The 23,136-nt window shown below is 42.1% G+C and overlaps 1 protein-coding gene across 6 annotated transcripts in view; it reads left to right on the top strand.

Annotated features, from left to right (window-relative positions):
- Positions 1-23,136, top strand: part of GSK3B (glycogen synthase kinase 3 beta) — a 267,158-nt gene that overhangs the window by 138,073 nt on the left and 105,949 nt on the right. For all 6 annotated transcript variants that reach the window (XM_073309439.1, XM_073309445.1, XM_073309401.1 and 3 more), the window contains exons 4-6: positions 9,514-9,624; positions 17,565-17,695; positions 22,591-22,697. In XM_073309439.1, coding sequence (XP_073165540.1) covers positions 9,514-9,624; positions 17,565-17,695; positions 22,591-22,697 — 349 coding nt within the window. The remainder of the gene's footprint in view (positions 1-9,513; positions 9,625-17,564; positions 17,696-22,590; positions 22,698-23,136) is intronic.

Raw genomic sequence — 23,136 nt, 5'->3', positions numbered from 1 at the left:
GGCACAAGCCACACTGGCGGCATGGCAAACTGAGGCTGCGGGGAAGAGGGGACAGCAGAGGAGGGGCCGGGGGCTCAAGGGTCAGGAAGCCCGCAGGCCGGATGTGGCCCATGGGCCATAGTTTGCCCACCTCTGTCCTAGACACTTGTAGGAAAAGAAAAGCTCTATAGCTTTATAGCTGGTCCCCTGAGCCATCCATTCTGTAGGGCTGGTCATTTTAATCTTCTAGTTTTTTATGTTTTTTCCTTTAGCCTCTTGTCAGGGATGAATGATTTTTGTGGAAGTGGAGGACAAATAACATTGGCTAGAGCCAGGCACGGTTTAGATAGTTGGTGAACAAGCTGCCTTACATGGCTCAGTGCATCTCAGTGTTGTCCTGTATCTCCTGACCGTAGATTTTCGATCATGCTAAATTGTATGAATTTGTGTCATGTCCACTAGGGTTTTGGTTAGGAAAATCAAAGTCCTTTCAGCTTCACAGATAAGATTCATCGTCCCAGGGATTCTTTAATCACTCCCCAATAGTTGAGGGATTAAAGAATTTTGCAAGTCTAAAGTAAACTCTTTGAGCAGGCAGGAATTCATGGACAGTCTTCATGAATGAGTTTTTTGGGTTTTTTTTGTTACAATCTGTTTTCTACAAAAAATATATATTATGTGGAAAATTATATGAAATACTAGGCTGTGTCTATGAATGGAGAAAGGCAGCATTGCTATACCTGCCTGAATACACCACCCAGTAATCCAGACTCATTCAAAGTTAAGAGCTACAGAAATTTTTGACACAATGACCAGTCCTTCATCAAACTTGGCTTAGATCATAAGCTAATGTAGAGGACTTGACTTAGCTCCCACTGGACATAAGCCTGTTACAAAATCATCTCAGATTTATCAGTAGGCAGTTTCAACACCAGGTGTTGTCTAAGACTAAAATAAAGGTGGGTTACAGGTCAAGTTGAGGAGGATTGGCAGAGCAAGGTGGCAGTGGAAGACTGTGATAGCTGGGAGTTCTGCAATTCAGCTCTGAGGACTGGGAGAGTGATGAGGAGGAATTTGTCTAGTATCTGCAGTGCTACTAGTGTGGGTGAATATTTCCCTGAGCATTAAAAGTCACCTAGTTGATCCAAAAATAATTTCAGAGATAGAAGAGAATTTGTACTAAGTACACTGTAGAACTAGGGGTGATGTGGTGCTTGTGCACACATTCACCATATATCTTTGTTCTAGAACCGTGGTTTTCAAACCGTGGGTCGAAACCCAGTACTGGGTCGCGGAATGTCAGGCACTGGGTCGTGGCGGCTCCGGTCAGCACCGCCGACCAGGCCAGTAAAAGTCCCGTTGGCCATGCTGCTCGTCCCTACCTGTTCTAACACTGTGCTGCCCCGCCCCCGGAAGCAGCCAGCAGCAGGTCCAGCTCCCAGCCAGGGGGGCCATGGAGCTCTGCGTGCTGCCCTTGCCCCGAGCACCAGCTCTGCACTCCCATTGGCCAATGGGAGTTGGGCGGGGGTGCCTGTGGGTGAGAGCTGTCTTGAGCTGCTTGTGCGCCTCCGCCTAGAAGCTGGACCTGCTGCTGGCCGCTTCCAGTGCGCAGTGTGGTCCATGGTGCCAGGACAGGCAGGAAGCCTGCCTTAGCACCCGCACTGTGCTGCTGACCGGGAGCCATGTGAGGTAAGCCCGCACCACAACCCTGCGCCACAGTCCCATGCCTGAGCCCCCCCCAAACCTGGAGCCTCTTCCAGCACCCCAAACTGCACATCCCTGGCCCCATCCGAGAGCCTGCACCCCAATCCAGAGCCCTGACCCCCATCTGCACCCCAATCCCCTTCCCCAGCCCTGAGCCCTCCCAAACCCAAGCCCCCTCCTGCACCCCAAACCCCTCAGCCCCAGCCGAGAGCCTACACCCCCAGGCTAGAGCCCTGGCCCCCCTCCTGCACTCCCTGCCCCAGCCCTGAGCCCCCAAACCCAGAGTCCCCCTGCACCCCAAACCCTTATCCCCAGCCCCACCCCCTCAGCCCTCTGCTCCAGCCCTGAGCCCCTCCCACACCCCAAACCCCTCAGCCCCAGCTCCGCTGGGTCACGGGCATCAACAATTTTCTTTAACTGGGTCACCAGAAAAAAAGTTTGAAAGCCACTGTTCTAGAACTCTGTTCCAGCTCTGCTTTGAAATACCTGGAAGCTGTGAATTGCAAGTAAAAGCATGCTCATGTGGCCACTGGATGTCACCATTCCTTCATACAAATAAAACCAGTTACAGTTTTTCAACTCCCAAACTCCTCTAGAAGATAATGGCTACTAGATGCTTTGAGTAGGGAAGCTACATTTCTCAAATGTTTGCTCTTTCTTAAAAGCAGTGCAAAAGTTTTTATGCCTGGTAGCAGTATATATGGCCTGCGGCCATGTTTTTTGGGCAGTATCTCACCTTGGTACAATGGAGGAAGCCGTGGCTTCTTATAACTTGATAGGATGTGGTGTGGGAAATACAAAAGTGAAACAAATCTGCAAAGAGGACGTGTTATATTTTTTGCTTGTTTCTAGGGCAATGAACTTATGATTTTGAACTGTATGTTTTTAGGTAAGTCAGATTGGTCCAGCTAGTAACACTTTTATTGTTGGGTTTGAATTTCCTGGAGTTCAAATGTCACACTCAGATAATGGGGACTTTTTTCTAATACTCACACTGTGTTGCTACAGGGAGGTGATGCACTCTTAAAGAAAGCCTAATCCAGCTGAAATGTTAAACTGAGACTCCTGCCTGTGTCCGGCTGCTCGGATTAAGTTAAACATCCTTTGGGAATTTCTGAACAGAGCCTGACCTATATTACAGTGTTCCAACTCCCCTCTATCAATAGTATGTGTTAGTGTATATAATACCTTTGAAAAAACATCACACATCTTTAATACAATACAGAAAATGTACCATTTGAACACCCTAGCTGCTCTGTTTTCCTGCACAGCCAAACTTCCTTGTTCCAAAGTGCTTTATACTTTACAAACACTGGTAATAACTTCAGTAGGGAAAACAAATTCTCTTCTTGGTTTTACATCTACTGCTAGAGTTGGTATCATTAGCCTTTCATTCTCTTAACTGATGGTTTTAGCTGTCCTCCTCCCCCAGCAGATGACATGGTGGAAGGTATGCTCGCTTCATGAATTGTCTGGAAAGGGGAACTACAGATGGGTATGCTTAGTGTTCTCCTCTCTCCAGTGTGCCATATCTGTCACCAGTGTGCACACTATCAGCCAAGAAAGAAAGAGAAGATGTCCAATATAGTTTTCTGAAGCTGTCTCTATCATGCTACTAGTGACTGGAAGAAATTCTTGCAGATAACTAGATAAATTATTGACAGAATTGAAAGAGCACTGGAGCTTTCCGGTCTGAACGATGAAGTATTCCTCAGGGGGAGCAGACCCTGTAGTTCATTTCCAGTTTGTGCTGAATCTTAGTCACTTTGACAAGTGAACTCTAGCACTTCCATTATCTTGTTTTTATCTATAGTAAACGCATATGGGAAATGGTGGTTCCAAGGTGGTGTCCCTACAGCCTCATTAACGACATTACCCGGTTGCTGTAGTATTTAATACAAATTGCTCCCCCCTGCTGAAAAAAAAAAAAGTGAGGCTTATACAAAAATCCCCATGTTGCTTGGTGTTTTGGCAGGTGAGGGACAGGGAGGAGATGTTTGACCTTCATTCTGTACAGGAATGATCCAGGAGGATTGAATCCCTACATCCCACAACTTGTTGGCTCATATTGGCAGTAGTGATGGCCAGCTCGGTGGTATTTCCAACACTAGGTTTTTTTTTTCTGTATGGTGAAGGACAGATAGGCTTGAATGGAGGGTTTAGCTTGTGACCTCCCAGCATCTTTAGGGAGTGTGAAAAGCTGCAGCATTTCATTTCCCTAGCTCTCTGTGCACACATTTAAATAATACAGCAGCTACACAGATGCCAGAGTTTTGACTCTTACAGGCCTATTTCAGCTCTGATTTCTGAGACAAAAAAAATGAAAAAGTAAGCTGTTAAAATATTTTGGCTTTTGGAGCTTTCTCTTTCCCACACTTCCATAATGGGGAGGCTCATAGTGAGTGAGAGGTGTGTGTGTGTGAGTTTATGTATATATATAATATTTAAAAAAATTTTAATTGACTGACATGATGATTTTGTCTGAATTGACAATTCTTGAGCATTGCAGACTGGTTCAGCAACAAGGCCATAGTTATTTTGCTTTGTTGGCTGATCTGAATGTTTTGAACCGGTCTGGGGAGGGATTATTTGCCAAGTGGCAGAAAGCAAGGTCTTTAATGCCTGATGCAATTAGAGGTTCAGAGCCCAAATGCAAAAAACCTAGATGTCCAAAGATGACATCTTAAAGAAATCAAAACAATAAAAAATTAAAACCTGGGTGAGATCGATGATTAAAGAGAAAATGGTCAGAAAGCTAGTGACAAATACAGAAAGATATAAATGTGATTCCAGCTGCTCTGGACCCTGCTGGATCTCTGACAGACCCCCACAAACATGTTCTCCTAACTGATCTGCTTTCTCTCTTCTGCTTCCCCAGGCCAGTGATGTTGAATGGTAGTGTGGAAGTGGGTCACATGAGGAATGAAGAGGGTTTCTGGTAATGGAAAGACAGGAACCATTCATGATCCTTGAGTAATTGCCCCCAACTGGCAAACCCTTTAAAATAGTCAGTTCCCTTATGCAACACACTTGTTTCACAGTAAATTGTTTTGTTTAGAGAATGCAAGAGACAAACAAACCAGGTTACATCATCTAGGAAGAGAGCTTTTCAGTCATGTCACTTTCTAGCTCATAGCAAATCTCCTAAAGGAGAATTCAGAGAACTGGTGGATTTCTTTGGCCCTATTTTTATGTTTGTAAAGAAGGGATAATGAACAGTATTACAACAGTATAGTGAGTGATGTATGAGATTCATGTCATGGTATCTGCAAGGAGAGCTAGTTCAGAATAGTTGACTCATCTTTAGCTGATGAAAAAATTACTTGCGTTGTGCACTTGGTTGTGGTAGGAGAGAAAGAATAGTAGGCTGTATAAGATTAAAAAATTCCATAAACTTCAGGGCTGCTTTCACATCAGTAAATTAAGGGTCCAAAGCTCTGAATGTATAGATATAAACTGTATGTTTGCCAGTTAGTCTAGATGTGTATGTGTGTGAACGTTTACATAGGAACAGTAGTATGTAAAATATAATTTATAGATTTTTGAATAAGGCTGATCACACTGCTTTTTTTTGGGGTGGGGGGAGGAACTCACAAAAATGGATCAAATGTATGGATAGGCGTGACACTACACCTGTGAGAATTGAGGTTTGACCAATAGGCTAGGGCATCCTTCCTCATTCTCAAAACCAACACTACAGGAAGAGATAAGAGCCAAAGGATAGGTACAAGTCATTTTGGCAGCAAAAAAAGGCTGCAAAAACAGGTGGGGAGGTTTCCGGGACGATGAAGGAAGAAGAAGGGGTGGGAAAAGAGAGAACAGGGTGTTAACATCAGAGAAAACGAGAGAGAGAGCAACAGTAGAAGCAGGTTTGCAGGTTTGGATTTGTGACAGGAATCTAAGTAGTAAATAAAATGAAAACATGCAAATATTGACTTGAGCGTCTAAAACTGTCCCCGGATTCTGGTGATCTGAGCTTTGTACTCATGGGAATGGAACCCTTGCTATGGAATTACAATCCTACATCTGGCAGAGCAGAAAATAAAAATCAGAATGAAAACAAAATAAATCACAAATGAAAGGTTGTAAATGAGGTCTGTATCACAAAGTTGTTGGACTTTGTCTTGTGGCAGTGAATTCCACAGGTTAATTATATACAGCATGAAAAGTGTTTATTAATTTTAAACTTTTTCTTTACATTTTTCATTTTATTCTCATTTATTCTTGTATAGGCAGAGAGCATAAATGGGAGTGCCAGGTTTCCTTTCTTTTCATTATTTTGTGTACCTCTCCAACCTCTCCCTTTTTGTTTTTGGGGACACTGAGCTCTTGAGTCTCAGAGTAAAAAATCATTGTAACCAACCCTGATGATGATAGTGTACTTTGTGCTGTAGCTTACTGCTAGCATGATTTTTTTTTCTCCAAGGTACAAGTGTCCTATATAACTGCACACACCCGCTCATTAAAAATAAATTATATTGCATATTCAGAAGGCTATATCTATAATGCGGCTATTAGAATTATTTACTTATGAGATTTGAAATTTCTCCCTTGAGGTACAAGGCCGCCTTATCAAGTATGTATAAATTTGAATGTCACACTGAATTTTATATTTATATAGAAAATGTATATCCTGACTACAAAAAGTCCTGTTGTTGCTACCTGTGGTAGCAATAGTGAGAATGCTAATGTAGGTAGGCTTTCTGAGGCTATGACTGGTACTTAGCTTCAAATTGAATCATTCTGAACATAGCAGATATAAAAGACACACTACTGTTCTTAAAAAGCAAAAACAAAATTGGAACCTTTTCTATGTTGGCACTACCATCAGTAGAACTTAACCAGTGGTAGCAAAAGTATGACTTATTTCTGGGAGAGAAGACTAATGTAAACAAGGCCTTAGCAATTTGCAGGGTGGCTCGTCTTTAGGTTAAGCGGTACCAGTAAATGCTCTCAAAATGCCCCTTAAAGTACTTATGTTTGCCCTCAAGTAATGACACTGACCCACCTCTGAGTTTGTGAAATGCTAATATCCAGAAATTCTCCACATTTTTCGTGTACACATAATGTGCGTATGTTATGTGTCCTGTCAAAAATTCTCCATGTTTTCTTTATTCACTGGAGGTCACTGCTGTTTGCGTGCACAGAATAGAGACAGCTTAAATAATTCAGTGAGCTATGAGAGAAGCACAACAGGCTGTGCACGCTAATTGGCTAATTAAGTCACAGCATTTAAGACTAGGACAATTGTGATTAAATGACTACTGCAAGTGCATCCAGAGGTTTTCTTTCAAATTGGGAGGTATTAATTAAAAAGTATAGCCAGAGGACCCACAAGTGACAAGAGTCCCAGCTGAAGTCTGGGAGTACTGTGCTCCATTTCCATCCACATGAGGCCTCTCTAAGTGTCATGGAAATCTGTCATCTTTTTCTATAGATATCTCTATAGTTTTGGGTACCAAACATAGAAAATCTTGACTCCTTTCTCTTCTGTCTGTTTTTATTTTTTTGAAAATTAACTATTAATTATTCTCAATTTGTATAGTTGGAAATGTATATCACAAAAGATTATGCTCTAATAAAAGTGTTAGTCTCTAAGGTGCCACAGGTACTCCTTTTCTTTTTGTGGATACAGACTAACACAGCTGCTACTCTGAAACCTGTCATACAATTCTGAGTTTCAGAATAGGGTGGGAAGGATATATCAGAGTACTTGAGACTTACAGGGCCAATTTTTGCCTCTGAAAATGAGCAGCTGAATCATAGAAAAATCGGGTTGGAAGAGACATCAGGAGGTCAGCTAGTCCCAACCCCCTGCTCAAAGTGAGACCAACCCCAACTAAATTATCCCAGCCAGGGCTTTGTCAAGCCTGACCTTAAAAACTTCTAAGGAAGGGGACTCCACCACCTCCTTAGATAACGCATTCCAGTGTTTCACCACCCTCCTAGTGAAATAGTTTTTTCCTAATATTCAACCTAAACCTCCCCCACTGCAACTTGAGACCATTTCTCCTTGTTCAGTCATCTGCCACCACTGAGAACAGCCTAGCTCCAGCCTCTTTGGAACCCCCCTTCAAGTAGTTGAAGGCTGCTATCAAATCCCCCCTCACTCTTTTCTTCTGCAGAATAAATAATCCCTGTTCCTTCAGCCTCTCCTCATAAGTCATGTGCCTCAGCCCCCTAATAATTTTCATTGACCTCAGCTGGACTCGCTCCTATTTGTCCACATCCTTTCTGTAGTGGGGATTCCAAAACTGGATGCAGTACTCCAGATGTTGCATCACCAGTGCCGAATAGAGGGGAATAATCACATCCCTTGATCTGCTGGCCATGCTCCTACTAAAGCAGCCCAATATGCCGTTTGCCTTCTTGGCAACAAGGGCACACTGTTGACTCATATCCAGCTTCTCATCCACTGTAATCCCAAGGTCCTTTTCTGCAGAACTGCTGCTTAGCCAGTCGGTCCCCAGCCTGTAGCAGTGCATGGGATTCTTCCGTCCTATGTGCAGGACTCTGCACTTGTCCTTGTTGAACCTCATCAGATTTCTCTTAGCCCAATCCTCCAATTTGTCTAGATCACTCTGGACCCTATCCCTAATGTCCAGCATATCTACCTCTCCCCCCAGTTTAGTGTCATCCACGAACTTGCTGAGGGTGCAATCCATCCTATCATCCAGATCATTAATGAAGATGTTGAACAAAACCAGCCCCAGGAACTACCCCTGGGGCACTCCGCTTAATACCGGCTGCCAACTAGACATTGAGCTATAGATCACTACCCATTGAGCCCCACTATCTAGCCAGCTTTCTATCCACCTTATAGTCCATTAATCCAGTCCATACTTTTTTAATTTGCTGGCAAGAATACTGTGGGAGACTGTATCAAAAGGTTTGCTAAAGTCAAGATATATCATGTCCACAGCTTTCCCCATATCCACAGAGCCAGTTATCTCATCATAGAAGGCAGTCAGGTTGGTTAGGCATGATTTGCCCTTGGTGAATCCATGTTGACTGTTTCTGGCTAATTTCTAGTTAAACTAAGCACTGTGTGAATGTGATGTCTCATTTTATTTAATTCCTCTTTTAACATGAATAATTTAAGGAGGGCAAGAGTTAAAATCAAGACCCCTTATGTGAGGTCACAGATTTTCATCCCTCTCCCACCTCAGTGTGAGGTTTGAAATTAGGTTACAGATCTCTCTGAAACTGACAAGCTCAAAATGTTAAACACCATGCTTGAAGCTTTGTTCTTGCTCTCTTGTATTATGCTTAGGATTTTTGTTAGATTAAAAGAAAAATCTCTTTACTCCTCAAGATATTTATAGCAATGTTACCATTTCAACAGGATCAGATTAACCTTTCTCAAATATGCTGGAATTTAAAAAAAAACAACTTTTTTATTGATAAGTAATTAAGTAGGGTGTGTCAAGGAATTTGAAGTTGGCAATTGTAAAAAGTGTGAGATTGAAGATATAATTTCCCCCCAATGGAGACTTGAATGGGCAGAGTGCTCATTGATCTGTTTGGCCTCACCTGCACTGGGAAAATGCCTCATGTTAGAAAACGTGTTAACTAATCTGTTTTGATTAGCATGATATTGAGTATAATTTAGCAGTAATAGACAACTCATGTTTAACATTGCATTCACTTAAAAAATGTCAGCATGTTTTCTAACATAATGCACTTTCGGAGTGTAGACATAACCTTTGTTAAAACCTTAGAACCTTGCAAGCTAACATATTTCTTAAGCTGACAGCTGCCTTGAATGCTGTTCTTGCACTCCCCTGTTTTGAATCTTTTCCTAATTATTTCTTCTGTTCTCTTTTCCAGAAAGACGAGGTGTACCTCAACTTGGTGCTGGACTACGTTCCTGAAACAGTATACAGAGTTGCCAGACATTATAGCCGGGCCAAACAGACACTCCCTATGATCTATGTCAAGGTAAGAAATTATAATTATAAATTGAAATAGGAAGTTTGCTGTAACACAGCATTTCTAATTGTTGTTAGTTTCCCCTAACCTGAACTTTAAATTCTCACACTAAACTGCAGGGTAGATTAAACAGTGAAGGGTTTATTTCAAGGCAGCGAAATCTATAAAAATGATTATAAGAGGAAATTATAAAAAATGATTATAAGAAGAAATGATTATAAGAGGAAATTGTTGGAGCCTTACTGTGTATATAAAAAATTTAAGGTAGCAAGTTTCAGCAACACTCTGTGCTGCTGTTTAGACTCCTACATTTAGGAGAAATGATAACCCAGCAGCAATGTTTTGTCCCAGAGACAAATCAGTGTATCTGAGCTGTTGTTGAAGTAGTATGTATACAATTTAACTGTATGCCCTCCAGAGTTTGCCCAGTAATTGGTTCTTATGCTATTAAACATTTTCAGGTGTTTGCAATTACAATAAGATCATATCCTGCTTAAAGGTTCTTATAAGTTTAAAAGCTCATGGCTTTTCTACATACACACTCTGGGGAAGCTGGTTTTACCTGAGCACCTTCTATCCTGTGAGAAGCGAAGTGATATCAAGGCCTTGGTAAATTCTCCTGCTGGGGAAATGACCATTTTGGGAGCTGTGGGCACTGTCATTCCTTCTAGACCTGGGGACTGTTTTTATACTCTTTTTCTGACACCACAGGCTTTTCTTTTCATCCTACTATTGATAAAGAATATTGTCTTGATGTCAGGAACACTTACTAATTTACCTCAAAGATATCTCAAAGGCAAGAAGAAAGTCAGATTACATCTATCTGTAGATTTTTATTGATTTGATTGAAAGGATAACTTAGCAAGGTAGGGTAGTGTCAGTTTTATTACCAAATAAGTCAAAGAAACGGTTAAGCCTCTTCGGAGTTGTCCACAATGTGAATTCTGGCAGTGGAGGTATATACTAAAATTATACATATAAAGTATAACATACTTTACTCCACTTAGTAAGGAACAATCAGTTGCACACATACAAAATGGGAAATGACTGCCGAAGAAGGAGTACAGCAGAGAGAGGGATCTGGGGTTCATAGTGCTTCACAAGCTAAATCTGAATCAACAGTGTAACACTGTTGCAAAAAAAAAAAAAAAAATCAAACATCATTCTGGGATGTATTAGCCAGAGTATGTAAGCAAGACACAAGAAGTAATCCTTCTGCTCTACCCTGCGCTGATTAGGCCTCAACTGGAGAATTGTGTCCAGTTCTGGGTGCCACATTTCAGGAAAGATGTGGACAAATTGGAGAAAGTCGAGAAGAGCAATAAAAATTATTAAAGGTCTAGAAAACATAACCTATGAGGGAAGATTGAAAAAATGGATTTGTTTAGTCTGGAGAAGAGAAGACTGAGAGAGGACATAAGTTTTCAAGTACATAAAAGGTTGCTACAAGGAGGAAGCATAAAAATTGTTCTCCTTAACCTCTGAGGATAAGACAAGAAGCAATGGGCTTAAATTGCAGCAAGGGAGGTTTAGGTTGAACATTAGGAAAAACTTTCCACCTCTCAGGGTAGTTAACCACTGGAATAAATTGCCTAGGGAGATTGTGGAGTCTCCATCATTGGAGATTTTTAAGAGCAGGTTGGACAAACACCTGTCAGGGATGGTCTAGATAAATTTAGTCCTGTCATGAGTGCAGGGGACTGGACTAGATGACTTCTTGAGGCCTCTTCCAGTCTTAGGATTCTATGATACAGCTTCTAACATTATATAATATGGAAGACAAGAAAGTAGTAATGTAAAATGACGACAACAACAACAACAAAAAATACAAATTGCATCCAGTTGTATTCTGAGATAAAGGTTGTCATACTAAATTTTGTATATACCAGTTTTTGACTCATCAGGTAATAAAGAACTCTTAGACTTTTTGGAGAAAACTTACAAAATGCTTGTATATTTATAAAGGGAAATTCAGACAACAAAATTGACTTGTTTGTAATTATTGCATTTTAAAGTTAACATCTCCTAATGGTGTATCTGGGGTGCTATAAAATAACAAAAACTAACTTGAACCTGGACTCCGGCTGGCAGGGGCCAGCAGATGGGAACCCCAGTCCAGCAGCGGGCTGAGCCACTCAGCCCACTGCTGGTCTGGGGTTCCGTCCACCGGCCCCTGCCAGCCAGGGTCCCGGCCACCAGCCCCGCTCAGCCCACTGCCAGCCCACGGTTCCGTTCATCTAGGCAGGCAGCGGGCTGAGCGGGGCCAATGGCAGAACCCTGGCTGGCAGCAGAGTGCCACTAAAAATCAGCTCCCATGCCGCCTTTGGCACATGTGCCGCAGGTTGCCGACCCTGGACTAGAGTTTTGAGTAGGGGAAGAGTGGATACTTCTGTTTAGTGTGCTTAGTTGTTCCCACTCCAAGTGAAGTCACTCCAAGCAGTGGTGACTGTGATCACCTTCTTCCACCCAAAACTCTGGGTGGAGGGAGGTGGGGATGTTGGGACACAGCTCAACTGACTGGTGGAAAGACAGCATACAAGAAACACTGGAAGTGGGGTACAGCAGGGAATTGTTCTAGAGGTTAAAAGTAAAACCAGAGAGGGATGGTCTTTAAAATTTCCCTCTGGATGTATTGGACCAAATCTCAGAACTGTGATTGGGACAGGCAGCGAGAGAGTAGAAGCAAAAGAGACCAATTTAGGGTGGTAATTGTATTTTACTTGTGGCTGGGTGTCCAGTAAATTCAGTGTTAAATTGAAAAACTCAGTCTCCCCTTCTCTCCTCCCTGTCTCCTAACCATCTGAGATATGTAGAGAGATCCCAACAGTTGAAAATGAACCTGCTGTCCTATGGAATGAGGAGAAATGGCTGCTCAGCTACTTCTGGCCTAGATTAATTGTATGTTACCAGTAAGAGTAAAAATTGATGTTGTAATTAGAGGCTGTGCAATTCAAACTGAACCTTGACAATGCCTTTATCTGCACCATTCTGTCTCCCCCCCAAAAAATAATGATGAGATTTTTAGTTCACCTTCAAAATACCACAGTTCCACTCACACAAACTTTAACCAACAAGAATATTTTGCTAACACTCTGTTAAGCTCTCCTGGTCTAGTTTATTTTTCCATTGCTGCTGATCACCAGGATTGCATACATATTTACATGGAAAAACTTTGTCCCTTACAGCTGCATTTCTTGTTTGTGCCTTATTCAGGTCTCAGTCTAGTGGATGTGATTCACTGCCACACTAGCAGTTGTGGCATCATTGAATGAAACTGTGGAGAGTAAAAGGAGGTTGGTTAAAGAAGTGCAAATTTTGTTTGTAAACACCATGATACCTTGGTGATCCGCTCCGAGTAGTAAAATGAAGGACACATACAGGACTGTTTAACAGTGTGTGCAATCCTCAGTATTTATAACACACCGTTAGGGTGTGTTTACCCAATGCATGGAGGGCATTGAGGAACATTCTCTGCATTAAATGATGGGTTTTCCCATCCTTGTTTTTTTGCAATGGCCCAGTGCTCTTTGTCACGAGTATGTTTCTAAGCAGAACCATTTTGGCACTTCCTCACACAGTACATCCTACTGTCACAATTGCACCAATGCATTCTGGGACTCCTGAAGCACCTTTTCTCCTTCAAGTGGCTCCTGCATATGCCCACTCCTGATGCACCAGCCATGTGTAGCTCAAATGTTAGGACCTTGCTAATGGTGTCCATTTGAGTGCTCATGCACTCCTCTTGCCATACTTTCCACACTGTATGGATGAGACTGTAAAAGGGGTGCGGTGTGTTAGCTCTCTTAGTTCCATCCAACTCTGTGCAACTGTGATAAAGTAGGAACCTACCCAGACCTCATGTTTGGATCTTTCTCTTAGATAATGCACAGTTAGTTACGAAATGCTAGTTTTAGATACAGTTACTGGTTTTACTTTAATTAGCATTTTTTGTGTTAGATAGCATAGCATTCATAAGCTTTAGGTCTGTACTAAGACCTGATGGCAGATCCGAAAATTAAAACAAATAAAGCTTTAAACAATGTGGATTCTGCTCTTCAGTCTTTCTAGCTTTGGATGCTCATACACTGTCTTGCCTGCCTTAATGAGGGACCTTCACCCTCCAGGTACTCCATCTGCAACATCTTTACCCTGAGACTATAGAGGAAGAGACAGAATGGACAACAAGTAATTGCCTTCGAGGAAGTGATTGCAGCTCTACCTGCCAGATTGGGTAATATGGTCGGTTCCAAGAAGTGATATACACCAGTCTTGGCACTGGACACATCGAAGGATGAGTCGATGACATAAACCTACGTATCAGAAATCTACGGAGAGAACCGTCAGTGAGATGGCCATCCGTCACAGCCTCTGTGAGGAGAGCCAATCCATGAACGAGAAGCTCCTCGGATCCTACTACATTGGAGTCAAGTAGAGGACCATTGTGTAAAGACTCTGGAAGTAGAGCTAAGAAACACGCAGCTGTGACACCAAATCCAGTTGTTGCTCTGGTTGCCAGAGACTTTGATCCAGTAGGAAAATCGAAGGATCCAAAGATTCACTTATCAAGACAAAAAGAGGCAGAAAAAGTTAGTATCGGATCCAAGTATCTGTTCCGATTCCCTTACCCAACCTTCTCTGACGGTACTGGCACAAACCCATCATTCTGCTCCAATGCCGCCGCCTCAATCAAATTTAGAGAGAGAAGAACTACAGAAGAGAAGGAACTCCTCTCTCTAGATTTGACTGTAGTAGGGAACAGAAGGGTAAAAGAACAACAAATGTCTTCTCCTCTTCCATCCCCCTAAAACAGCATTGGGTTCCCCAGTAGGTTTCTTTCCTATATTGGGTCCACTACTATCTCCTCTTGGCTCCTGGTTGTGTCTGAGTGGCCGGTGCCGTCTTTGTTCTGTCCACCATTAAAGAGAAAATGATTGGGCTCTCAACCTTTCTCAGAGAACCCCCGTAGTGGGGTCGTATTATGAATTGGACCCAAATATGGACTACTGGCCTGATTGGAAAATGCTCCCATGGCACAGAGATAGTCTTATTGGTCAACTCCATCTTACTAACCAGATCTGCAGCACTAAGGGTATAGTGGACACCTTCAGTCACCAGCATCATTGGAACCAGGCCCTACAGAACTAAAGATACAGGATCTATTGATATCACATAGGAAAGGAGATCAGTCTCTCTTAAGCATGATTCTTTGTCTGATGTAGAGGAACAGATCACCCTTCAGGAGTTTAAAGAATTATATCCTGAAACTGACAATCTGATATCTCCTGAAGAGAACCTAGGTGTCTACGCTGTCACGTCTCCATCAAAGGAGAAAGCAGCCTTTCAGATATTAGCTTAGTTTATATCATTTACCCAGGAGGGAATTTCTTTTTCATACTCTCCTGGTGCCAGATTCCTTAGTAGTGGAAGCAGCTGTTTAAAGATCTAAGAGTGGTTCAGTTTATTTTACTCGCTTGGATAAACACAAAATGATGATGGATGAACCAGGAAGAACAGTTTTCTCTTCCGTGTAGAGCATAAGGGTTGTGAACTACCAAATTTTTATGGCACATTACCAATACTGTCTTTGGAAGAAAATGTCAGCCTTTCCTAAAAGGCTATGCCAGATGAACAAAAGAAACTTGCTAATGGTTTTGTTACAGAGAACCAGCAAGTAGTAGTAAAGCATGCATTGCAAGCATCTTTTGATTCTTCACATTAGACAGCTAAAACTGTAGCATCTGCAATTCCTCTTGGATGATATGTCTCGCTCAAATTTTCTAGACTACCCTGAGAAACTAAAGCTGATATAGAAGATTTTCCCTTTGAAAGAGAAGGCCTATTCAGGACCAAGACTAATGACTTTCTGAAGAAGATGAAGAAAACAAATTATGCAGCAAGACCTTTGGATGTTGATTAGCAAGCCCAGAGAAGACCAGGACTACCATGTTTAGGTACCAAAGATAGCTTCCTTCATGGCCATCTTCCCTTTTTTTCTAGTACAAAGGAGATGATATTACCAACAGCAATACCTTCCTCAACAGTCTTTCCAGCAGAGGAGAAGAAACTTCAAAAAAAGGGCAAAAGGTAAGCAAACATCTTTGGCAGCTATGGTGTTGAACCTTAGCCCAGAAGTTTGAGGCATTTCATAAGGACTGCAATCAAATCTTGACCAACTGCTTACTTTTCCCTCTTCAGCGAGCTACTTTATTAATATTTCTACTGTTGGACTTCTATAACTATGGACAGGTGAATTTTAGAACTCATCCACACTGGGTATTCAGTTCTATTTGAATACCTCGCGTCTTCCAACTCACCCTCCCTGTTTGTTAAGGAGCCTCTCTCACAAAAACCTGTTAAAAAACGAGGTTCTGGCTCTGCTCAAAATGGGAGCTGTAGAAGAGGTACCAGGGAGATTCAAGGTGCACAGGATTTTATGCAAGGTATTTAATAATCCCCAAGAAAGATGGAGGCCTTTGACTGATTCTAGACCTTAGGAAACTCAATACGTCTCTCAAGAAGTTCCATTTCCATATGTTAACCCTAGTTCTGTCATACCCTCCCTTTCTCCAAAAGATTGGTTTTCAGCCATTGATTTGAAAGATGCCTACTTTCACATTGCTGGAAGTCATGTATATCAGAAGTACTTTTGATTCACAGTGGAGAGAGGACTATTTTCAGTACATGGGCCTTCCATTTGAACTTTCTCCTGTCTCATGGCATTTATTAAATGTCTATTGGCAGTGGCAGCTCACCTAAGAAAAAAAAGGAATTTGTATTCCTGTATCTCGATGATTGGTTAATAAGGCCCATCAAATGATCATCTAGTCATTGCCATCCTTTGCATGTGTACTCTCTTCAGAAGTCTATTTCAGGATATACCAGGAAAAACCCCACTGTTACAGCCGTCTCAGAGAATCCCTTTCATAAAGGAGTATGTAGAGGCCACTCAAAGGAAAAATTAAAGTTACTTGTAACCAAAATTCTTTGAAGTGGGACTCTGCATATTCACACCCCCAACTCACCTTCCCCTCTTCTTTGGGAGTCTTAATTATAACCTGGACCAGAGGAGGTGGTGGGAAGGAACTGAGGTGGCCAGAGCTCCAAGAGGCTCCACGCTCCAGAAGGCATTTCTAGCTAGGTTCCACCATCTGAGCTGTACGTGGCTAGTGCATCTCATGAATATGTAGCATGTGTCTTGAAGAACGTCATTTACAAGTAACCAACGTTCATTTTCATAGTGCTTGGTGCCATTGCTGGGAGCAAGGACTTTGGGACAGTTTCAAAATATCTAGATTTTACTCATTCCTCTAGATTTGATCTAAAGACCATTCTAGGCAATGCAGACTGCTAGGACAACCAACACTAGAACGTTGCTTGGTGTGGGTGTTGTGTGTGGATGCACGAAGTTGTACCAGTGTAGCAAGCTGAAGGGTTCCATTCAAGAATGTGTCACAATGGCTCTTCACCTAATATAGATAGGACTTGAGAAATCTGACATGGAAGTACTTTTATTTGCTGTGTGTTTTTTTGCTCTCTGTCAGCCATCATTCCTTGTCACAAGTCCAGCTTGTGAATGCTGGACTGCTGTCATTGAATATTCTTTACGAATAAAACCTTTTGTTTTTGAAAGGTCAAGGAATACTTCCATAACAAATTACACTGACTTGAACAAAGAAGTGCTGAGGTTGTGTGGAAGGGAAGAAAAGTGAAGTCCAACTTTTAGGCCTTAACCGTCTTGCCAACATTGCTTTAAATTTTATCTAGATGGTTTTTTTTTTCCATTGGTGAGCTGTAGAATTCACTCTTGTTTACTATGTAGGGTTTTTAGCATGCTAATCTCTCTCCCACTTTCCTTTCCCCCTCCCTGCCTCCCTGTCCCCCCCCCACCCCCCACCACACACTGTGTCATTAGGAAGTCGTACATTATACATTGTCTGTTTGTGTTCCAGTTGTACATGTATCAGCTGTTCCGGAGTTTAGCCTATATCCATTCCTTTGGAATCTGCCATCGGGATATAAAACCACAGAACCTCTTGCTGGACCCTGATACAGCTGTCCTAAAACTCTGTGACTTTGGAAGGTAAGTCTGTCTCTTTGGCCTGGTCTACAGTACATGTAACACTTATACTGGCATGGCTAAATTACTTAAGGATGTGATTTTTTTGTTATAATTATGCCAGTATAAGCCCTGATGTAGACACACTTATGTCTGTATAAAGGTGCCAGTATACCGTATGTCTCTTTGGGTTCTACAGAATCACTTTTATGCTAGTATAAACTGTCTCTACACTAGAAGGGCTTGCCTTCTATGCAAGTAGCTATGCCAGCAGTGTTTTTCTAGTGCAGACAAGCTCTTTGTATTCCAAAGCCTGGTTAAAACTAATTTATCTGAAGAGAACCATGACTTAATTCGTCACAGAGACTTTTTATATTACGTAAGACATAATCTAGATAGGGTTCCCTTCTAGCTGGGAAAGGGTGAGCACAGAGGCTTTCTTCGCGCGCGTGTGTGTATATATAATTAACTCAGAGAGAGAAAGGGATTGCGTGAATGCAAGAGGATTCAGAAGAAGGGGAATTAAAAAATCAAAAGAAGAAATTGTATAGGTATGTTTTAAGAAAATAGTATACAGATGTGTAGAGAAAATATAGTGGCTAAGAAAGAACAGCTATCCGAGTTTAACTATTGAATGATGGGTGTGATACAATAACCTCAATAGAAAAATATAATGCTAATCCAGTACTTCTTGAATATGTATGTTTGTTTATACCAATTAGTATAGTGTTTCAAATACCAAAGGACTTAGTCAGCCAGAGATAATAGACTTTTAATGAAGGGTCTTAGATACTGGGATTTACAAGGCTTTTGTCTAAAGCAGTGGTTCCCAAACTGGGGTTTGCGAACCCCTGGGGGTTCGCAGAACGTTACTGGGGGTTCACCAGAAAAATTTCACTAATGGCGGCCAGAGGACCCTGGGCATTGGAGGAAGCAGGTGGGACCTGGTTGCAGGGCAGACAGCCCGAGCCCCAGGGAGAGCGGGGCCGGGCAGTTGGGGCTGGCAGCCCAAGTGGGGGAGCTGGCAGCACGAACCCCAATGCTCTGCGTGGGGCTGGCAGCCCGAGCCCCAGGGGGAGCAGGTCTGGGCAGTTTGGGCTGGCAGCCCGAGCCCTGCCCCCGTCAGCGTGGGAGTCGGCTGCCCGAACCCCAGCGCTCTGTGTGGGGCTGGCAGCCCGAGCCACAGGGAGAGTGGGGCCGGGCAGTTGGGGCTAGCAGCCCCGGCGGTCAGTGGGACCTGCAGCCCGAGCTCAGTTGACGGGGGTCCAGCAGCAGGAGCCCCACGGAGTGCGGAGGAAATTTTAAACTTAAATCCCTGGAAATATTCATTTTTAGGAGGGGGTTCACGAAATTTCACAATTTAGCGAAAGGGGTTCGCGGGCTGTTAAAAGTTTGAGAACCACCGATCTAAAGTCACATTCTTTTTCTGGTATCCATAGAGTAGAATTGTCACTAGATGCTTAAAGCTGTAAATCTCTTTATATGGGCAAGATCACTGGTAGAAGTCAGGAATCCACTTCCTTTCTCTGTGAGTCCCTTCCCCAAAATGCCCTTTAGCTGTAGTAGACTGAAGTTAACTGGGAGAGTGTGTGTGTAAGAGATGTCACCAGAGCAGTTGTTGCTAAACGAGCTTGGCCACTGTAAATTGGAACTTCGGTTGTTTGAAGTGCTATAGATTCATGCCCGGTGGTTCCTTCAGGAATCTTCTCCCTGAGATTGTAACAGGAGATTGGTAAAATAAGAATGATAGACGGCAAAACTTACTTTAATTTTGCCTGTAAAAAACCACTATTTAGCTACATAGGATGCTCCATGGAAAAAATGGGAGTTTCCGATCAGGTTAAATGAGAGAGACTAAATATTCTGGGATTTTTTTGGGGGTTTTCAGTGAAACTGAGCTTTTGATTTGAATTGCTTCCACAGCATATGGACAGCATCAGATTACCAACTCTTTAAGCTGCATTGCTTTTATGAATGATGATGATCCAACTCAAAGTGCATGTTCAAGTCTAACTCACATGTTTGAGACACAAAAATCTTTTTAAAAGATTACAATACATGACGCTAACACCAAAGGAGAAGGAATCAATGATCTGAAGGCAAAACAGGGAGAATGCTACTTTTAGATTTTGACAGATACTAAATGTCTTGTCTGCCCCCCTCCAGAAAAAGCCCCACACCAATTAACCCATATTGCTATCATTTAAAAGCAAAGTAATCAGGAGCATTCAATAGAAGCTCTTTGTTAGATTGGGCTAATTTCTGAAACCTGGAGTGAATCTTCTCTCAAGAATGTACATTGGGGTTTCATACTGTCCAGAAGACTGCAGAAGGAGAATTAAAGATAGAGAAAACTAGGGGATGAGTTGGGAAGGGAGAAGATAAATCCCTAGATTTGCATCTAGGATGAGAGTGGTCAAATATCCAGTGAAACACAAAATGCACAATGTTTCAGTATATGTTGAAAACATGGCTTTGGAAGTTTACATTTCTACTTATTTAATTTTGCAAAACCCTTTTATTTAGAATCTAAATGGTTAGTATGAATTACATTGATGTGCCTTTAGAGCAACTGGAGCAGCCATAGTAGTAACTTAGTGCCCTGCCATGTGCAGGAATCTTCATTTGGATCTGAGCTTCTCCTATTGTCCCTTGATTTTATATATGGTTGTGTTGTACAAAAAGATGCTGTGGACATAGCGCAGCTGTGTGTGTTGTAATCATTTCAGCTGTGTGGTACAAACTGGTTACAAAACCATGATTATACTGAAGTGTAGATAGCACTAGCCTCTGTTTGCCAGAAGCTGGGAATGGGCAACAGGGGATAGATCACTTGATGATTACCTGTTCTGTTCATTCCCTCTGAAGTACCTGGCATTGGCCACTGTCGGAAAACAGGATACTGGACTAGATGGACCTTTGGTCTGACCCAGTATGGCCGTTCTTATATCTTCTAAAAGCTACTGTGGTTCACACTTTGCTTCTACTGCCCACCCCATATAATGTTTTCCATCTATAGCAGCTAAAGCTGTGGGAGTACAGTAGACAATAGAATAGATACGTTCATTGCCTGATGTTGCAAATTAAACTTCTTGAGTTCCTTCATTTTCTTCGGTGAGGGGATATTACCTGAGGTGACTGCTGCTTTGGCAGAGGCAATTCTACGGTAGTTTAGGGCCCAGGCGGGCATTGTGCAATGCAGACAAAGCCTTAATGTTAAGTTAGGGCAGAGCCCACTTTCAGGTGCCTGCAGCCTGCTCTTTCTCCTATTCGTCCCAGTACAAAAAATAAAAATAACCTACCATGCCTTCCTAAGCAGTATAGAACCAAAGGAATGCTGATGTGGTCATAAAGAAAGGTGATATTTAGGTTTGAGTGAGTGGTAGGGGGTTTTGAACCTCAACAGCTGACTAAATTTGACTGAACCGTACTCTGTCCAGCCTTTATCCTCTGTAAATAAATCTTTGCACCCAGCAAAGTAGTAGAGTGTTATTCAGGAATATGAACCTATTTGTCCACTGGATTGTGCTCAGGATGTCCTTTGGCATGGCCAATGTGTTATCATAAGATAACTGGCTGTTGGGTTGAATTGATTTGACAGTAAAAAAAAAAAAAAAAAAAAAAAAAAAAAGACTTTGTCACATGCATCTATGACGGATTAGTCCCCTCCTTCCGGGATGCCACCTGATGTACTGGGGTTTCATTGAGCCTCTCCTGCTCGACCAGCCTGGGTTCCCTCTCCCTGCTTTGCTGAATTTGGCTCTCCGGCCTCTTGCAACACATGCACACAGGTAGGGCAATACCCCACTGCAGACACAGACTGAAGTCAGCTCTGTGTGAGAGGACTCACCCAGCACTCACATGCACACCCATTTTGGGAGATAAACCCAAAATAATACTGTCTTGCACTGTATAGAAAAATCTGCACAGCGCAAGCTCATAAAATTTCACCCTCTTCGTCAGTGTGAAGAGAGATATGCACTACTTCTTGTCCCCCCGGTTAGAAATTACATAAACTGGGTTTAATAATAAACAAAACAAATTTTATTAACTATAAAAGGCAGATTATAAATGATTAAGGGATAGCAAACAGAACAAAGCAGATTACTAAGAAAATAAAACAAAACATGCAAAGTAAGCTTGATTCACTAAAGAAACAGGTTACAAAATGTAATTGCTCACTCTAAATGTTGACTTAGGGTGCAGAGTTTCTGTAGCTTAGAGTTCCAGTTATTTCTTCTTACAGACTTGACCCCTGCCTTTCCCTTCAGGTTAGTTTCTTTGTCCCTTCAGTTTCTTCAGCAGTCCTTCTTCTTGGGTAGGCAACGGAGGAGAGTCCCATTTGCCTTCCTCCCCACCCTTAAATAAGATTTACATAAGGCGGGATCTTTTGTTTCCCATACTTGATCCCCCTCTCCTTTTAGTGGAAAGTTACAAGAAGTCCAAGATAATGTTTAGTATCCGGTGACAAGACTACCTGACCTAGTAGGGTCACAGCTGTGTCCCAGGACGCCTCCCAGGAAGGAGAGAGATTAGTGTCTTATTGTTTCTTCCTAATGGCCCATCAAATCTGGTGGCCTGTTATCTGGTGGGTGTCTTCCCAATACACACCCGGTTGTAATTGTTACGTAGTCCATATTCCTAACTTTAGGTACAGAAATGACACAAGCATATAAATTGGATAATCGCATTCTCCAATGATATCTTACGTGAGCCATCTTGCATAAAACATCTTAGTTATACCATATTCATACCATAACAATATTTCTATGAAGAATATGGGATGTAATGTCACAGCATCAATACAGAAGTAGTTTGGAAATGGGGGTGGGGGGAGAGAGAAATAAAACTAAGTTTGCCTATGCTGAAGTGTGGTAAAATCTTCTGTCACTGAAGATCTCTGTTTTGCTTCTGTCTAGTGCAAAGCAGCTGGTTCGCGGAGAACCTAATGTCTCATACATCTGCTCTCGGTACTACAGGGCACCAGAGTTGATCTTTGGAGCCACCGATTATACCTCCAGTATAGGTATGTATATCTTTTTGTGTATTGTACTCTGTACTGACTGCACTGTTTTTGATTGCTTTTATTGTGGACAAAATAGATTTATAAATAAGTTTATAACTGTCCCAAAGTGCTCAAGTGTGACCCTTGAAGGGAGGACCTGGTTATAGGTGGTCAAAGATGGTTCTTAAAATAAATGCATGTCCATTCATCTTTCTGAAGTTATCACTACATGATTTTCTAGCTTCTAGACTTCCGTGTGGGTTGGGAGGTTATTCGTGTTTGGCTAAAAGTCAAACTTCAAACAGTTTTTTTTTTCCAGCTGTCCAAACAATTTCAGTGGAGCAGTTTTCTTGCTCAAGTGTTTGGTTGAATTTTATTAAGTATTTTTAATAAGAATGAAAATGGAGTTGGGTGTTGGCTTTACAGTCTCTTGGAAAAACTCTGGGCAACGATCTGTGTA

The sequence above is a fragment of the Lepidochelys kempii genome, chromosome 1 (assembly GCF_965140265.1).
Source record: "Lepidochelys kempii isolate rLepKem1 chromosome 1, rLepKem1.hap2, whole genome shotgun sequence".
Taxonomy (NCBI): Eukaryota; Metazoa; Chordata; order Testudines; family Cheloniidae; genus Lepidochelys; species Lepidochelys kempii.
The sequence above is the reverse complement of the archived record's forward strand: the minus strand, read 5'-3'. Positions and strand labels throughout refer to the sequence as shown.